We start from the raw sequence: 17,288 nt of genomic DNA on the forward strand, positions 1-17,288 counted from the left end.
TAATTCAAAAAGACACATGCATCAATGTTCTTAGCAGCATTATTTACAATAGCCAAGATATGGAAGCAGCCTAAGTGCACATCAACATATGAAAGGATGAAGAAGATGTGGTACACATACATATGCACTGGAGTACTAGTCAGCCATAAAAAAGTGCTTGTTTGTTTTTTTCACCATTTGCAACAACATGGAGGATAATATGCTTGGTGAAATAAGTCAGAAAGACAGATACCATGTGAAATCTGAAAAAATAAAGAGCAACCTAGTGAATGTAACAAAAAGAAACAGATTCAGAAAACAAATTAGTGGTACCAGTGGGGATAGAAGAGGCAGAGCAAAATTGGGGAGGGGACTAAGAAATACAAATTTCTCTCTATACAATAAATAAGTTACAAGCATAATGTTCAGCAGAGAGAATATAGCCAATATGTTACATTAACCATAAATGAAGTATAAACTTTAAAAATTGTGAACCACTATTTGTACATCTAAAACTTACATAATATTGTAAGTCAACTATACCTCAATTTTTAAAAAAAAGGTCTAAAATTAGATGGTGGTGATGGCTGCACAAACCTGTAGATACTTTAAAAAATTAAATTATATTCTTTAAATGGGTGAATTGTATAGTACATGAATTATCTTAATCAAGCTATTTTCAAAACTGCAGGGATACTGCCTCTGATGAGCATACTGATAGACTGAACACAGCTGACGAAAGAATCTGAGCTTGAGGATATCTCAAGAGAAATCTCAAAAACTGAAAAGTAAAAGGAACAAAAATTGGGGGGAAAAAAAGACTATCCAAGGAACATGAGATAACTACAAAAGGTGTAATGGAAATATCAGAAGAAAAAACCATAGGAACAGAAGATATATCTGAATCAATAATAACTGAGGGGACTTCCCTGGTGGTCCAGTTGTTAAGAGTCCACCTTGCAATTCAGGGGATGACGGTTCAATCCCTGATTGGGGAACTAAGACCCCACATGCGGCAGGACAACTAAGTCCATGTGCCACACTACTGAGCCACAACAGTGAGCTCACATGCCACAACCAAGATCTGAAGAAATCAAAAATAAACAAATAAAATAACGACTAAACATTTCACAAATTAATGTCAGACATCAAACCCCAGATATAGGAAGCTCAGAGAGTACCAAACAGGATACACACCAAAAAAAAGAAAAAAGAAAAACTCAACTATACCTACGCATATCATTTTCAAGCTATAAAATAAAAGTCCTGAAAGGAACTAGGAAAAAAAAAAAAAAAAACTACTATGGAACAAAGTTAAGAATTATATCCAACTTCTCAGAAAAAAACAAGCAAAAAGAGAGTGAAGTAAAATATTTAAAGTGCTGGAAGAAAGAAAACACCAATCCAGAATTCCATACTTTACAAAATTAATCTTTCAAAAGTAAAGGAGAAATAAAGACTTTCTCAGAGAAACAAAAACGGAATTTGTTGCTAGTAGGCCTATCTTGCAAGAAATGTTAAAAAAAAATTCTTAGAGGAAAGGAAAATGACATAGGTCAAAAAATCAGATTTACCTAAAGAAAGGAAGAGCATCAAAGAAGGAATAAATAAAGGCAAAATAAAAAAGAGGGATAATCACAGAAACAAAATGAAGGAAAGGAAGGAAGAAGGAAAAAATCAACACTGCTTGATGGAAAAAGAGCGTGTACAAGAAGTACTATGAATGGAAAGGGGAAGCCAAGTCAGGAAAAAGTAATTTTGTTAGAAATAAACCACAAAATGGATAAATTACATGCACGTAACCGGCAGCCAGCAATCGCATATCCCCAACAAATCAGACATACCTACATCCCTGATGAAATTCTGGGGTCTATGTCCAGTGTCTACAAAATGTTGGCAGTAATCATTATGGGGATTTAAACTCTGTGTTCCCTAAAGAAAAAGTCAAAATTAAATTAATAGCTTTCACTCTGGTGGCAGATACATTAACTCGGAGCTTTATATTTTATTATGAGGCCAAGCAAAATATAAGCTAACTGATAAATTTAAAAAATAAAAAACATCATTACTAAAATGATAGTTTATAATTCAGTTATCTACAGATATTAATAGCCAAGTATCAGAAGAACATTTCATGAATAATTTTAAATATTTTATAATAATAATGATCCTTCAATAACTGAAAAAAAATCTTAAACATAAGTATTTCAAATCTTTTCAGGCACAAAGCTGAAACATGAAAAGTTAAAGATTTGAAAATTATTTACCTTAAGAAAAGTACTAGAATCTTTATAAATCTCTTCTTCATATGGCAAATTTTCTTCCTCCTGTTGCATTTCTAATTCATCCTTAAAAAAGAAAGATTAAGTAGATATTTTATGTATAAGAGGAATCTTATGTATTATATTGTAAGTATTAACACTCATAAATATTTTATTTCCCTAAGACATAAATTTTTCAAATTACCATTAAAGTCAAACATTGAAGTCTTTGCTTTCTCATCATTAGCTTTGTTTATAATAAAAATTTCCTTTTCATTCTCAATAATAACTGTCTATAACTACTAATTTTATTGACTAAGTCATCTAGATTTACCTTAGATATAAAACTTTAAATTATTAGAATTTAGCTTAAATCATGAAAGATAGGTCCACCAATGGGGCAATTTTACTTCTACTAGAGCAAACCAAAAGAAATCGCTATTTTATAGGTCAAAAATGTTAAAATAGGAGGAACTGTACATGCTTTAATCTAACATAATCACAACATAACATATTTAAGTTATATATTAGGATATATCAAATGCAACCAACACACAATATTGTTTTGCTAAGCTGTGTCCAACTCTTTGCAACCGCATGGACTGTAGCCTGCCAGGCCCCTCTGTCCATGGGATTTCCTAGGCAATACTGGAGTGGGTTGCCATTTCCCCCTCCAAGGGATCTTTGAAACCTAGGGATTGAACCCACATCTCTTATGTCTCCTGCACTGGCAGACACATTCTTTACCACTAAGCCACCAGGGAAGCCTAACACACAACATAGTTTTTATGAAATTAGGTAATTATACTTAAGAGATTTACTGCAACTATTCTCTTCTGTTAAATATAACTGTATAACAATTAATTTGAAAAAATGGAGATAGGTTATTTGCCCTTGACTTTTTTTTCACCTAAATAATGCAACTACAAGTTCAGAAGTTGAGTTTTTTCTCTTGGGCCTCTGTTAGAAATGCTTCTACACTGCTATCTAGCCCATGAATTCTCAAAATATTTTATTGCACTACCTTATATTGTTAAGATGGAACAACACAACTCATAAAAGATAGTACTGTAGCCTCCTGAAAACTGATCCAATTATCCAACGTTTCTGGTACATTTAACTCCTTGCTCTTATTTAAGAATGTTGTTGCCTAGAGCTTACTAGGCATTACGCTTAGTGCTTTACATACATCACCTGATTTAATCCACATACCTCTTCTATTAAAATGAGTAAACTGATATAAATGGTCACATATATGCTAATGACATTATTCAGTATTTTGTCAAAATTCAACTTTTGTCAAATTTGTTTTCCTAGATAAGACTCTACAGATTGTAAGGAATTATTTTTTTCTTGACCAAAACATTGTCCCATTCTCTACTTGCCTTATATTCTTCCATCTTGTCTTCATCTGTCTCTCCTTCATCCTGATACTTACGTTTTGCATTTGGAGCAGAGGTATCATAGGAAGCCCTGAAAATTAAAACTGAAATATCACTCACAAATACATAAGATGTATACATGTATTCATTAATATTAAAGAACAGTTTTACAAAGACAGAATAAGGCAAATTTTTCCTAACTAAACAGTATCCATTCACTCGGTTTATAAATTTTAAAAGTATCATAACCTGATTAATAACTCTGTACTTTATTTTTGAGAAAGCAACCAAATGAGAAAATAAGTTTTTATAAGGTATGTATGGCAAAAAGAAATTTCTACATATCATTCTAATCTGTCTTGAGTGAAACTGATATTCTAATTGGTAACTACAATACTGAAAAATTCTAAATGCTTTATGAACTATCAAATGAATACCACTTTTAGGGTAAAGTACTTTTTCTAAAATAAAGATTTTTAAAATAAAATTATATATAGTACATAAGCTAATTCTCAGTCTAATACTCCATTTTCTAACTAGTTCATAAATGAGAACTTACTTATATTCAGAAAATAAGCATTTCATAATTCATAGACCATAAAAATCAATGTTTTCCAAATTGGTATGCTGATGCTTATCATAACAACATACTTGATACCTAAGATTATTGTTTATTAAAGCAATGATCCTTTTGCAAATATTAACATATCATTTATAAAAAGCCATTATTCTACTGACCTGCAAGTTTCTCTTGTTTCAGCAATTTCTCTCTGCTCATCTTTGCTATTTAACACAGCACCGATGCTGTCGGCACTTTCAGCTCCCAACTGAGAAAACGCAAAACTCAACATTAGAACACAACACGCTAAGCATCCTTTCTAGCCATTTGCAGCAGCATTTAATATATCAAATATTAAAAAAAAATAATAATCCCTAACTACCGTAGCAAGCAAATGGACTATTTACCTTCCAGGAAAAACAGAAAGTACCTTGAAACAAAACCACATTATTTAAGAATGATTTCAACAGCTGAAAAGTATTTTATGCTTTAAGTTATACTGAAATCAAAACAATTAACTTGAGCCAATCTTCTTTTAAAGTAAATAATAAAATATGATTTAGCAGTAGTAACCAAAAAAAAAAAAGCAGCTAATAGTGTTTATAGTTTGATAGGCATTATGTTAAACACTTTTCATCCATCTGTGTACCATACCTTATTTATTTTATACAGTACATATACTTCATGTGTTATACCTTATTTATCCCATACTGTAATAAATTGGTTTTATTCAAGCCAAGTCTTTATATAATGATTACAGGCACAATACTAAACTTTCCAAATACCTGAAAAATAGTTATGCAAATTATGGCTGGCAGTTGCGGAAATTTTGCAAAATACAAATGTAAACAAATAACTAGTTGAGATAAGTCTGGCTACAAACTGTGGCATCAATTCATGGAAAACTTAAAAACCAAACCAAAGGTATAGAAAGCAATTTATAGGCCATGAGGAATCACTTAATATTTTTAAGCACAAGAAGAGCATGAGGAAGTCTGCATTAGATAGTCCCTTGAGCTCAAAAAGGTGAGAAAGCATACTAGAGCCCAGCCTTTATTAAACAGTTTTTATTACACAATTATATTAATTCCCACTGCCTCTTTAGACTGTTCCATGACTCCCCTAAGATTTCTCCAATGATAAATCTCGTCCAATATATTAACTGTTCCTGATATTTTAACTCTTCCATAAAATTTTCCTGACCCCTACTCTGTTTCATCGGAAAACACATCTACTTCCTGTAGGGGAAATGCCTTTTAACCTTCTTCCCATGAAAGTGACTGACTCCACTCCCTTCAGTTCTCAGATAAATACAAGTCACTTTCTCAGAGAGTTCTTCCATGAACACTAGAGAGAAAATAGGTAGTCTCCTTCCATTTTTCTCTTACCTCATTTGCTTATTCAGATCATAGTTCTCATTCAGATCAAAATACAAACTAATTTTGTTTTACTTTTGTTTATTCCCTATTTTATTTTATATTTGTACACCTCAATTATTTTATGTTCACATTTGTCTACTTCTCCCCCCACTGAATTGTTAGCTCATTGAGGAAGAACTCTGTCCTGTTGATATCTAATGTTCAGGAGCTATTATAAAGTCTGAATAAAGTCTGACTTATAATAGATGCTCAATAAATATGTGAATAAACCAATGAGATTTCTTGCCAAGGCCTAAACTAGAATACGATGTTTTATAAGACAAACGTTTTAAATCAAATTGTGCTTACATAATCGTTTTCTTGTGTTCCAACTTTTTTTTTTAATTGTGGAATGAATGGAGTAATTAAACAGACTCTCCATTGTGGGTGTGTATTTGTGTGCGCTCAGTTGTGTCCAATTCTTTGTGATTCCCCCTTGACTGCAGCCTACCAGGCTACTCTGTCCATGGAATTTTCCAAGCAAGAATACTGGAGTGGGTTGCCATGTCCACTGTGGTAGCACTAAATATATTATTTAAATAATTATGACAATTTGGTATCCTTTGAAAGTATACTAACTTTTAAAAACAAAGCTCCAAGTTAAAGAGCAGGTGTGAATTACTGGTGGCAGCATCAACGGCCACACTCATGGTATGTGCCTATACACTGCATCTGATATCTTCAGCCAAAAGCAAATCAAGCAAATTATATACGCTGAGTTGTGCTCTACTTTGAAGTTCATGAATCAACAAAAACTTATTAAAAACTAACTTTGGTTAAGAAACAAAGTTAAGGAAGATTAACCCAACTGGAATTGTATGAGTTAGTGATGTACAGCAGTGGCCTCAACATTCAGTCAGGACAATGGATGCACAGAGCGAGAAAAGCCTTAAACCAGGGAGTTCCAGACCAAGTTCTGCCCTGGGCTGTGCCATAAAGGATAGAAAGAAATCAGAAAGAAAAGACGCTTCTTAAAAATTACAAAGTCTATATTACACAAATAACTTTCTGGAGAGCAACTGGTCTATCTTGTTCACATAGTAAGTGAAAAAAAGGCTTCTAGTAAAGTGGAAATCTACCATTGATTATATTGGCCATCCTCACCCAGGTGGAATGGCTTCTAACCAGTTATTTTAGATGCTTAGAAGGTGTACTGGAAAGAGCACAGAAAGGCCTAAGACTGAAGCTGGCAAACTTAAGTTTTGTCATCTTCAGCATGTAAGGTAAATTCTTTGAGCTTTATTTTCTTCACCTATAAGATCCAGATAGCATCTGACTTGTATGATAAAATAACATACGTAAAAGTTTGTCAAATCCCTTGACACATACAACGGACTTAATAAATGGCGGCCATTATTAAATGCTGTACACTGTGTAAGTTCTCTAAAGGTAGGATAACCTATTATTCATAGTGGACTTACCAACATCTACAAGAGTTCCTGGTACATAGTAAAATATTCAAGAAATAATTGTTTATGTATGTATCTTGAATCAAATATAGGTCTGAATTCAAAACTTAAGTGTAAAAATCTTACTTGGTTGTAATAAAGAGCCACTGGACATTTTCAAACATAACATGATAAAAGCAACTGGGATAAACAAAGCTTGAAAAAGATATATGATGTGTCAAAAAATCATAATGTCAGAGGCACAGAAACAGATCTAATTCCAAACACCCACTTTTTTTTTTGGCTTACACCACGGGGCTTAAGGGATCTTAGTTCCCAGACCAGGGACTGAACTCAGGCCACAGACATGAAATCACAGAGTCCTAACCACTGGACCAACAGAGAAGTCCCTAGACACCGACATTTTAAACACTATACCATAAATCTTTTCATCGTGTCATAAAAGAAGCTATATATTTGACTTTCATTTAGCAAAACCAAGATTCATTACAGAAAAAAAAAATAACTATTTTCGAATAACTATTAAGATTCCTCATTAAAGCTTATGAGCATTTCCCCCATCAGTTACTGACCCGAGAGATAGAAAGGAAAACACAGCCTCTGACTTTAAGCAAAGGTGTGCATCTGCATTTTCTGCATGTGTACTCTACTAATCAGCACGTGTCAACTTACACGCAAGCAGCGCGGAAGACAAGCTTTGGAGAGACAAACCAGGGTTCAACTGACTGGCCTAGCGGTTAACGACTCGGGGGAAAAATTCGTTAGCCACCGGCGCCCGTGTTTCATTATGTGAAGATAATGCTACCTCTTTGAGAGATTTGTTGTGACTGAGTAAAGAATTCAAACATTTAGCTGTGGGTAATGACGAGGATACCGTATACAGCACAGTCGACTGCAACACCCATGATGCAGAACCTAAAATTGACACCCAGGCTACTTCCAATACGGTCTTTAGATATTATCCCAGAAAAAAACACTGTAAACCTATTTCGCAATGAAGCCACAATCTCATGAATCAGGCGCTGATACGAGAAAAGCAAGACACAAAAGACTATTTAAAAAGTGAAGAGAAACTGAGGGGTTAACGAGTCCCCTTTCCTCGCGTGAACTGCGATAACTTACATACAAACACCAAAGTTTTGTATCCTCATCACTGAGGATGCCAGGCACCTGGCGGGCATTCCATACATGCTGCTGAAGACCAGGCGTGGCGGTCGCTTTAGCACCACCAAGGACCACAGCATGAAAGGGGAACGATTCGGGGTACAGAGGTTAGAGAGGTCCTGGGATTAAAGTCGCGAGACCAGAAAGGGCTGCCGGGTGGCAGGTGAAGAGACGGAAAAACGGGTAGAAAGGGACGAGGAACGCGGCGCACGCGCATTCGCGACCCCTCCCTGGGCCGCGGACCTGCTGCGCGAGAAGCTGTCGACGTAACTTCTGCCGCTCTCGGATCTCCTGCAAGCGGCTGTCCATGTCCCGACTTGTTTTCCACTACCTCGAAAACCTGGCAATTAGCGGATGAACCCTTGCTCCAATTTCTCTTCGGAATCTGTGGATCACAAAATTTTCCAGCCGCTTCAGGAGGCGGGTACCCAATACCATCTCCTCAGTAGGTGTTTCCGGCGCGGCCGGAATTTTGCGCCACGGAGCCCGGAAGTCCCGCCTCCCCCTGGACGCCCGCGATTTGACGCTATTTAGCAGAGGCCCAATGAATGTCCTGCGGCGCCCGGGGTGTCACGGAAGGTTCCCGCCCTTCCGAGAGCGCGGGCTGTCAGAGTGGTGCGGGCAGGTGGTCTGCCCTCTCACTGTCCTCTCCTGGGATTGCAGGCTTCCTAGGTCTGTTAGCACTGTTTCCGAGTTGTGGGTTGTATTGTTACTTTTCCAGTAACTCCCCAGTGGCTGGTGCTGGCGTTTTAAAAATTGCTGGATACCAGGTTTTTTGCTAAAAGCACAGACTCGAGTCCGATTGCCGGGTTTAAACCTGGGACTGTCCTTTACTACCTAAATGGCCTTGGCTAGTTAATCACCCTCTGTGTGCCTCTAGTTTTCTCATTTGTACAGTGGGAGTGATAAGGGCCTACTTCACAGAGTTGAAGATAGAATAAGCAGAGCTAGAAGCATACCACCATGGATGTGTTTATTGAGATTTTTATTATTACTTATATTTCCCTTTAGGCAGGGAACAACAATGCAGGAGACATAAGAGACACGGGTTCGATCCCTGGGTCAGGAAGATTCCCCTGGAGGAGGGCACAGCAACCCACTCCAGTTTTCTTGTCTGGAGAATCCCATGGACAGAGAAACCTCGCAGAGTTGGACAGGACTGAGCGACTAACACTTTCACTTTGACTTTTTTGTCCTCTATTACAGTTCAGTTCAGTTCAGTCGCTCAGTCATGTCTGACTCTTTGGGACCCCATGAACCGCAGCACGCCAGGCCTCCCTGTCCATCACCAACTCCCGGAGTCCCCCCAAACCCATGCCGATCAAGTCAGTGATGCCATCCAACCATCTCATCCTCTGTCGTCCCCTTCTCCTCCTGCCCTCAATCTTTCCCAGCATCAGGGTCTTTTCAAATGAGTCAGCTCTTTGCATCAGGTGGCCAAAGTATTGGAGTTTCAGCTTCAACATCAGTCCTTCCAATGAACATCCAGGACTGATCTCCTTTAGGATGGACTGATTGGATCTCCTTGCAGTCCAAGGGACTCTCAAGAGTCTTCTCCAACACCACAGTTCAAAAGCATCATTCTTTGGGGCTCAGCTTTCTTTATAGTCCAACTCTCACATCCATATATGACCACTGGAAAAACCATAGCTTTGACTAGACGGACCTTTGTTGGCAAAGTAATGTGTCTGCTTTTTAATATGCTGTCTAGGTTGGTCATAACTTTCCTTCCAAGGAGTAAGTGTCTTTTAATTTCATGGCTGCAGTCACCATCTGCAGTGATTTTGGAGTCCAGGAAAATTAATCACTAAAGGGATGCTGTCTGTACGCTTAAATTATACATAAATGGCCCATCTCTGGGAACCCTGATTTCCAGGGAGTGCGCATTAAGCTAAAATCCTTCTCATAGGAAACATCGTGACCAGACCCACCTGTGAATCACCGCCAGGAGAAAGAGATTAATACATCCCCCTCCAGAGGCTGATAGGAAACAGAAAGCGTTTGACTCCCTCCACTTTTACTATAAAAAAAGCCTAGGTTCCAGCTTAGGCAAGATGGTTCTTTGGGGCATGAGCCCACTCTCTTCTTGCTTAACTGACTTTCCAAAGGAAGTCATTATTCCTTGTCCCAACTACTTGCCTCTTGATTACTGGCCTTTTGTGCAGCAAGCAGTATGAGCTTAGACTTGGTAACAGATGGGTCAAAGGAAAACAAGTCTTTGTTGTATTCTAGAGGCCAGATGCTAGGGGGCCCGCTTTTAGTGTTTGTGCATTTGTCTTAGCTGGAAATAACCCTGAGATATACTGCTTGTAGAAGGGGGCTCACTAATGATTCTCCTCTCTTTATAGGAAGGCAGCAAAGATGAAGTCTTAAGTTATTACCACTATACACCATATTATCATCTTATTCCAAATTCAAAGTACTAGCAGAAGTAGGCTAAGAAAGTCATGTGGCTCCATGTTTAGTTGGAAATTGGGCAAGTACTTAGTAACATTTAGTAACAAGTCTATATTCTTCAAGAGGGGATTTACTTTTTGAAAATAGTATTAAATCCTCCAGATAGAAAGCAAGTGGTGCAGGCTAGGCCAAAAGGGGCTAAACTCAGTAACAGGTGGGTCATCATAAAACATGTCTTGGTTCATGTTCTAGAGGTCAGAAGCTAGGGATCCCCTTTTTGTGCTTTTCATTTGTCTTAGCTGGAAATAACCAGTACTAGACTCTACCAATTGTCATGAATTTTTCAATAAGTAGCTCTGAAAGGAAATTTCAAAAAAGGAGTCCTAAAATTCCTTTGAGTGGTGGCAGCACTATTTGAAAAAGTGTGCTGACTTCCAAGGGCCCTATACTGTAAAAGACAGTACTGCTGCTGCTGCTGCTGCTAAGTCGCTTCAGTCGTGTCCAACTCTGTGCGACCCCATAGATGGCAGCCCACCAGGCTCCCGTGTCCCTGGGATTCTCCAGGCAAGAACACAGGAGTGGGTTGCCATTTCCTTCTCCAATGCATGAAAGTGAAAAATGAAAGTGAAGTCGCTCAGTCGTGTCCGACTCTTAGCGACCCCATGGACTGCAGCCCACCAAGCTCCTCTGTCCATGGGATTTTCCAGGCAAGAGTACTGGAGTGGGGTGCCATTGCCAATACTAACTTGTACTTAAAAATCAGCTGCATCACTTGCCAGTCACATGAGTACTGATTCGAACTTTTATTGATCAGTGATGTAAATAGACATTTTGTTCACTCAAATACGCATTGATATTTATTGAGCATTTTATATGGTAGACACTATGGTGGACCCTCGGGTATATCAATGACCAAAAACCAAACAAATCAAATAGTTTTTCTTTAAGGAGCTTACTATCAAAAGGAGGGAAAATTTTTTTTCCTGGTAAAGTGCAGTGCAGTGAGTGGTACTTGAACCTCATACTCACCCACACTCTGCTCTGTGATGATGGTTGAGCTGGGAGTTCACAACTGAATTTCCCAGCTTTTCTTGTCTGATGGCTTCTTATAAGATTCTGCAAAGAATTCTGCACAGGCAGGTTAGAAGGTGGAACATGGAATAGCTATTGCCCCTTATTTCTCCACCTCTCTGCTTCTGTATCTGGGGGAATGGCTGTGGCCTTTATAAAGTCGTAGAGCCAGTTGAGGAAGCCCCTCCTTAGTGGTCCCACCTTCCCTTTCCCTATACTCAGGTGGGTGTCCCCAGAAATGACTTTTGCTCTTGGGCTTTGAAAATACCACCTCCCCACTCTATCCTACCAGCTCTAGGGCTGGCAGCCACTTCCTGAAGTTAGGAATTTATGATTTAATCTCACCTTCCCCTTTTTGCTCTTCTAGCCTTCAACATTTCTCCATAGCAAATGCTGTCTCTTTAGAATTCCTTGTATGATTTGTTTTCCTGCCTGAAATGTGTACTGATAAAGAAGCAAATGTGTGCTACCTTATAGTATGTACAAAGCCATTGGCGTGTAGCAGAGAGTTGTTGCAGTTTTCACAAACAAAGGGATATAACTCTGAAGTCTGTCTCCCAATGAATTTTAAAACACCAGACCACACCAGCACACATGTAGAGTACTGTACATGAGCATCAGTAATATTTCTTCATCACGACAAAATAAGGGCCACTAGGGAATGTGCATGGCAGGGGCGGGGGAGAAGAAATTTGAAAATTCCCCAAATATAATTCATATTCTTTGAAAAAGCAATTTTACTTGTAGGCACTTATTTTAAGGAAGTAATGAGAAATGCCAGCTTCCCAGGTGGCTCAGTGGTAAAGAATCCACCTGCCAATGCAGGAGATGTGGGTTCAGTTCCTGGTTTGGGAAGCTCCCCTGGAGGAGGGAATGGCAAGCCGCTCTAGTCTTCTTGCCAGAAAAATCCCATGGACAGAGGAGCCTGGCGGGCTACAGTCCATGGGGTCACAAAAGAATCTGACATGATATAGCGGCTAAACAACAAGAAATGAAAGATCTAGGTAACAATTAATGCATCTCCCCTCTTGGGCTCCATCCCATAGGCCTACAAGTCCTGTGCTCATCCAGCATCAAGCCCAGAGTTAGCAACAGAGACACTAATGGTTTAATGGATGGGGAACTAACATGTGTGAAGCAAGTCCTGGAGCAACACCTCATGGTGTATGGCAAATGGCAGGCAAGACGTGGTGGCCATCTTCAATGGGGGGACGGGAGTATATTACCAGTTATAAGGGAACTGATGTCAGAAGGGCTCATTCGTTACTAGGGAAACCAGTAGAGGGGCATGCCCTTCACCACCCTTTGGTGAGAACAATCACTAAATCACTAGCTGAAGCCTGAGGCAAGTACATAGGAAGGTCAGTCATGTGATTAGGGTGCAGGTAGTAGGAGTGGGGGGGATGTACAGAGAGCAAGAGAGCAAAGGTCTTCAGTGACCTGACCATGCATTCCCCCTAAGTTCCTTGAGGATGACTCTTCCAAACTTGTGTATCCAACTGCCTATTGTCCATCTTACTAAAATGTCCCTCACAGTCTCAAAGTTGAGATGGCTATAAGGTGAATTCATCAATTACCCCCATCCGTTAATTTTTAATTAATTGTTATTGAAGTATAGTTGCTTTACAATGTTGTGTTAGTTTCTGCTGTACAGCAAAATGAATACATGTACATATCCCCTCCCTTTTGGGTTTCCTTCCCATTCAGGTCACCACAGTGCACTAAGTAGAGTTCCCTGTGCCTATCTTTTAAATTCTACTCCAAAAATGTTTCCTCTTTCAGTGAGTGGGATCAATCAGTTCAGTTCAGTCGCTCAGTCGTGTCCGACTCTTTGCGCCCCCATGAACTGCAGCATACCAGGCCTCCCTGTCCATCACGAACTCCCGGAGTTCACTCAAACTCACGTCCATCGAGTCGGTGATGCCATCCAGCCATCTCATTCTCTGCCGTCCCCTTCTCCTCCTGCCCCCAATCCCTCCCAGCATCAAAGTCTTTTCCAGTGAGTCAACTCTTTGCATGAGGTGGCCAAAGTACTGGAGTTTCAGCTTCAGCATCATTCCCTCCAAAGAAATCCCAGGGCTGATCTCCTCAGAATGGACTGGTTGGATCTCCTTGCAGTCCAAGGGACTCTCAAGAGTCTTCTCCAACACCACAGTTCAAAAACATCAATTCTTCGACGCTCAGCTTTCTTCACAGTCCAACTTTCACATCCATACATGACCAATGGAAAAACCATAGCCTTGACTAGATGGACCTTTGTTGGCAAAGTAATGTCTCTGCTTTTCAAAATGCTATCTAGGTTGGTCATAACTTTCCTTCCAAGGAGTAAGTGTCTTTTAATTTCATGGCTGCAATCACCCATTTTCCTAAATAAGAAGCACTCTACCTCTCCTTCAGCCTCCTTATCTGCTTTGTGACTGTAATCTCTTCCCCCACCTTAACACTCACACAGATACCCTAGTCTTCATTTCTGTAAACACAACCTTGGATGATATGTATCCTGATTCATATCCTAATTTTTCTATCAGTTTTCAGTCTATCAAATTCTTACTAGAGATTTGTGGAAAAATTAAAATTTATCACTTCTGACTCTACTAAACATTTTTACATGCTTCCCCATTGTCTGGGGCAGTGCTGTCCAAGAAAATTTTTATAATTATAGAAACTCACTATTTGCACTAAGTCACTAGCCATATGTATCCACTGAGGATTTGAACTGTGCCTAGTGTACTCAAGGAACAGAATTTTTATTTGATTTTAATTAATTATATGTAATTAACCATATTTGGTTTATCAGCTACTATATTATATAACAGAGCTCTAGGTTCAAGGGGATTAAAATCTGAACTACCCAGCATTATATGTAAAACAGTCCTCTGTTAGCCCTCCCATTTTCATTCTATTCTCCTTTATGTACCCAATCTTCCAGGTATATTAAAAAATTTTATCTATTTTCCTAAAACATACCTTTTTTCTTGTATGTTTTATGAACTTATAACTGGGTGAAAGAAAATCTCCTAAAGTAAAAAGAGATATTCTTAAAAGACTTTTAAAAAATACATTTGGTAAGAAACTTTTTAGGAAGCAGCTAAAGAACTAGAAATGAATGCTTTCTCCCAGTGCCTTGGAAACAACAAACGCTCAACAAATGTTTATTGATGAACTCTTTGAGGCTACCTGTCTAATTTTTCTGAGCTTCATTGGGAAGGTTGGTTGTCAGTAGCTGTTTTGGGAGGGATGGGAGACAGCCAGTTAGCATTTGAGATTTGCCACATCATCCATGGAAATTCATTTACAGCCATTGAGTGCAGGTTTCTCAGTCTGTGCGTGTGTTGTGCCCAACAGGACAGCGGTTAAGATCTAGTTCAGCTGTAGCACAAGAGAATATTTAGCAAGCCTCATGTGTCAAATAAATGGACTACATGAGAAACAGGGATTAAGATGGTTTTTCTTATCATCTGTCAATAGATTTTTTAAAAGGCATTGTGATTAAATTATTCTGGAGACTTTCCTGGTGGGCCAGTGGCTAAAATTCCACACTCCCAAAGAAGGGGGCCCAGTTTCTATCTCTGGCCAGGGAAATGGATTGCACATGCCACAATTAAAGAGTTTGAATGCTGCAACGAAAGATCCTGCATGCTGAAATGATGGTCAAAGATCCCACTGTCGCAACCAAGACCTGGTGGAACCAAGTAAATTTTAAAAAATACTTAAAATATTTTATAAAAGATTCATTTTCTGGACTATAAAGAAGAATATTTCACAGATTATATGTCAGTGTTAACTGGAAAATTGTGGAGAATGGAGTATGTTTGATTTACCTGGAGAATTAGCACAAAAAAATCCCTAATCTTTTCAAAATGACAAAAATAAGGAAGCAAGTGAGACAAGGCAAAGTGAAAAGCATAAAATAATGCAAAGACAGTTTAAGTAATGTCAAAACACTTAACCAAATAGATGAAGAAAAATGTTTAAGTATTGGTTAGTGTGATGTTAAATGACTGTATTATTTGCAAAAATCAGTTCTGCTGGAGCACACAAAAGAGGGTGGATGAATCCCATAGGATAGGTTAAGTACAGGTAATGAGTAAGGCCTTGGAGTACAGAATAAAGCAGGGCAAAGGCTAACAGAGTTTTACCAAGAGAACACACTGGTCATAGCAAACACCCTCTTCTAAAAACACAAGAGAAGACTCTATACATGGGCATTACCATATGGTCAATACCGAAATGAGATGGATTATATTCTTTACAGCCAAAGAAGAAGCAGCTCTATACAGTAAACAAAAACAAGACCCGGAGCTGACTGTGGCTCAGATCAGGAACCCCCTTACTGCAAAATTCAGACTTAAATTGAAGAAAGTAGGGAAAACCACTAGACCATTCAGCTATGACCTAAATCAAATGCCTTACAGTGGAAGTGACGAATAGATTCAAGGGATTAGATCTGATAGACAGAGTGCCTGAAGAGCTATGGATGGAGGTTTGTGACATTGTACAGGAGGCAGTGATCAAGACCATCCACAAGAAAAAGTAATGCTAAAAGGCAAAATGGTTGTCTGAGGAGGCCTTACAAATAGCTGAGAAGTGAAGAGAAGTGAAAGGCAAAGAAGAAAAGGAAAGATATACCCATTTGAATGCAGAGTTTCAAAGAATAGCAAGGAGAGATAAAAAAGCCTTCCTCAATGATCAATGCAGAGAAATAGAGGAAAACAATCCAATGGGAAAGACTAGAGATCTCTTCAAGAAAATTAGAGATACCAAGGGAATATTTCATGCAAAGATGGGCAAAATAAAGGGTAGAAATGGTATGAACCTAACAGAAGCAGAAGATATTAAGAAGAGGTGGCAAAAATACACAGCCATATTATACAAAAAAGATCTTCATGACCCAGCTAACCATGATGGTGTGATCACTCACCTAGAGCCAGACATCTTGGTATGTGACCTCATAGCATCACTATGAACAAAGCTAGTGGAGGTGATGGAATGCCAGTTGAGCTATTTCAAATCCTGAAAGATGATGCTGTGAAAGTGTGGCCCTTCAATATGCCAGCAAATTTGGAAAACTCAGCAGTGGCCACAGGACTGGAAAAGTTCAGTATTCATCCCAATCCGAAAGAAAGGCAATGCCAAATAATATTCAAACTACCGCACAATTGCACTCATCTCAAACACTAGCAAAGTAATGCTCAAAATTACCCTAGCCAGGCTTCAACAGTATGTAAACCATGAACTTCCAGATGTTCAAACTGGATTTTAAAAAGCAGAGGAACCAAAGATCAAATTGCCAATTTTTGGATCATTGAAAAAGCAAGAGAGTTCCAGAAAAACACCTACTTCAGCTTATTGAACATGCCAAAGCCTTTGTGTGGATTACAACAAACTGTGGAACATTCTGAAAGAGATGGGAATATCAGACCATCTGACCTGCGACCTGCCTCCTGAGAAATCTGTATTTAGGTCAAGAAGCAACAGTTAGAATTGGACATGGAACAACAGACTGGTTCCAAATCAAGAAAGGAGTATGTCAAGGCTGTATATTGTCACCCTGCTTATTTAACTTATATGCAGAGTACATCATTAGAAACGCTGGGCTGGAAGAAGCACAAGCTGGAATCAAGATTGCCAGGAGAAATATCAATAAT

The 17,288-nt window shown here is 38.7% G+C and overlaps 1 protein-coding gene across 1 annotated transcript in view; it reads right to left on the reverse strand.

The window, feature by feature from the left end:
* Positions 1–8,642, reverse strand: part of METTL14 (methyltransferase 14, N6-adenosine-methyltransferase non-catalytic subunit) — a 41,378-nt gene extending 32,736 nt beyond the window's left edge. Inside the window, exons 1-5 of the mRNA XM_070791017.1 lie at positions 8,416–8,642; positions 4,361–4,449; positions 3,626–3,713; positions 2,247–2,327; positions 1,824–1,911 (exon numbers count right to left, since the gene is read on the reverse strand). Of these exons, the coding sequence (XP_070647118.1) occupies positions 1,824–1,911; positions 2,247–2,327; positions 3,626–3,713; positions 4,361–4,449; positions 8,416–8,481 (412 nt within the window). The 5' untranslated portion in view covers positions 8,482–8,642. The remainder of the gene's footprint in view (positions 1–1,823; positions 1,912–2,246; positions 2,328–3,625; positions 3,714–4,360; positions 4,450–8,415) is intronic.
* Positions 8,643–17,288: the final 8,646 nt, after the last annotated feature.

Source organism: Bos indicus, chromosome 6 (assembly GCF_029378745.1).
Source record: "Bos indicus isolate NIAB-ARS_2022 breed Sahiwal x Tharparkar chromosome 6, NIAB-ARS_B.indTharparkar_mat_pri_1.0, whole genome shotgun sequence".
Lineage (NCBI taxonomy): Eukaryota > Metazoa > Chordata > Mammalia > Artiodactyla > Bovidae > Bos > Bos indicus.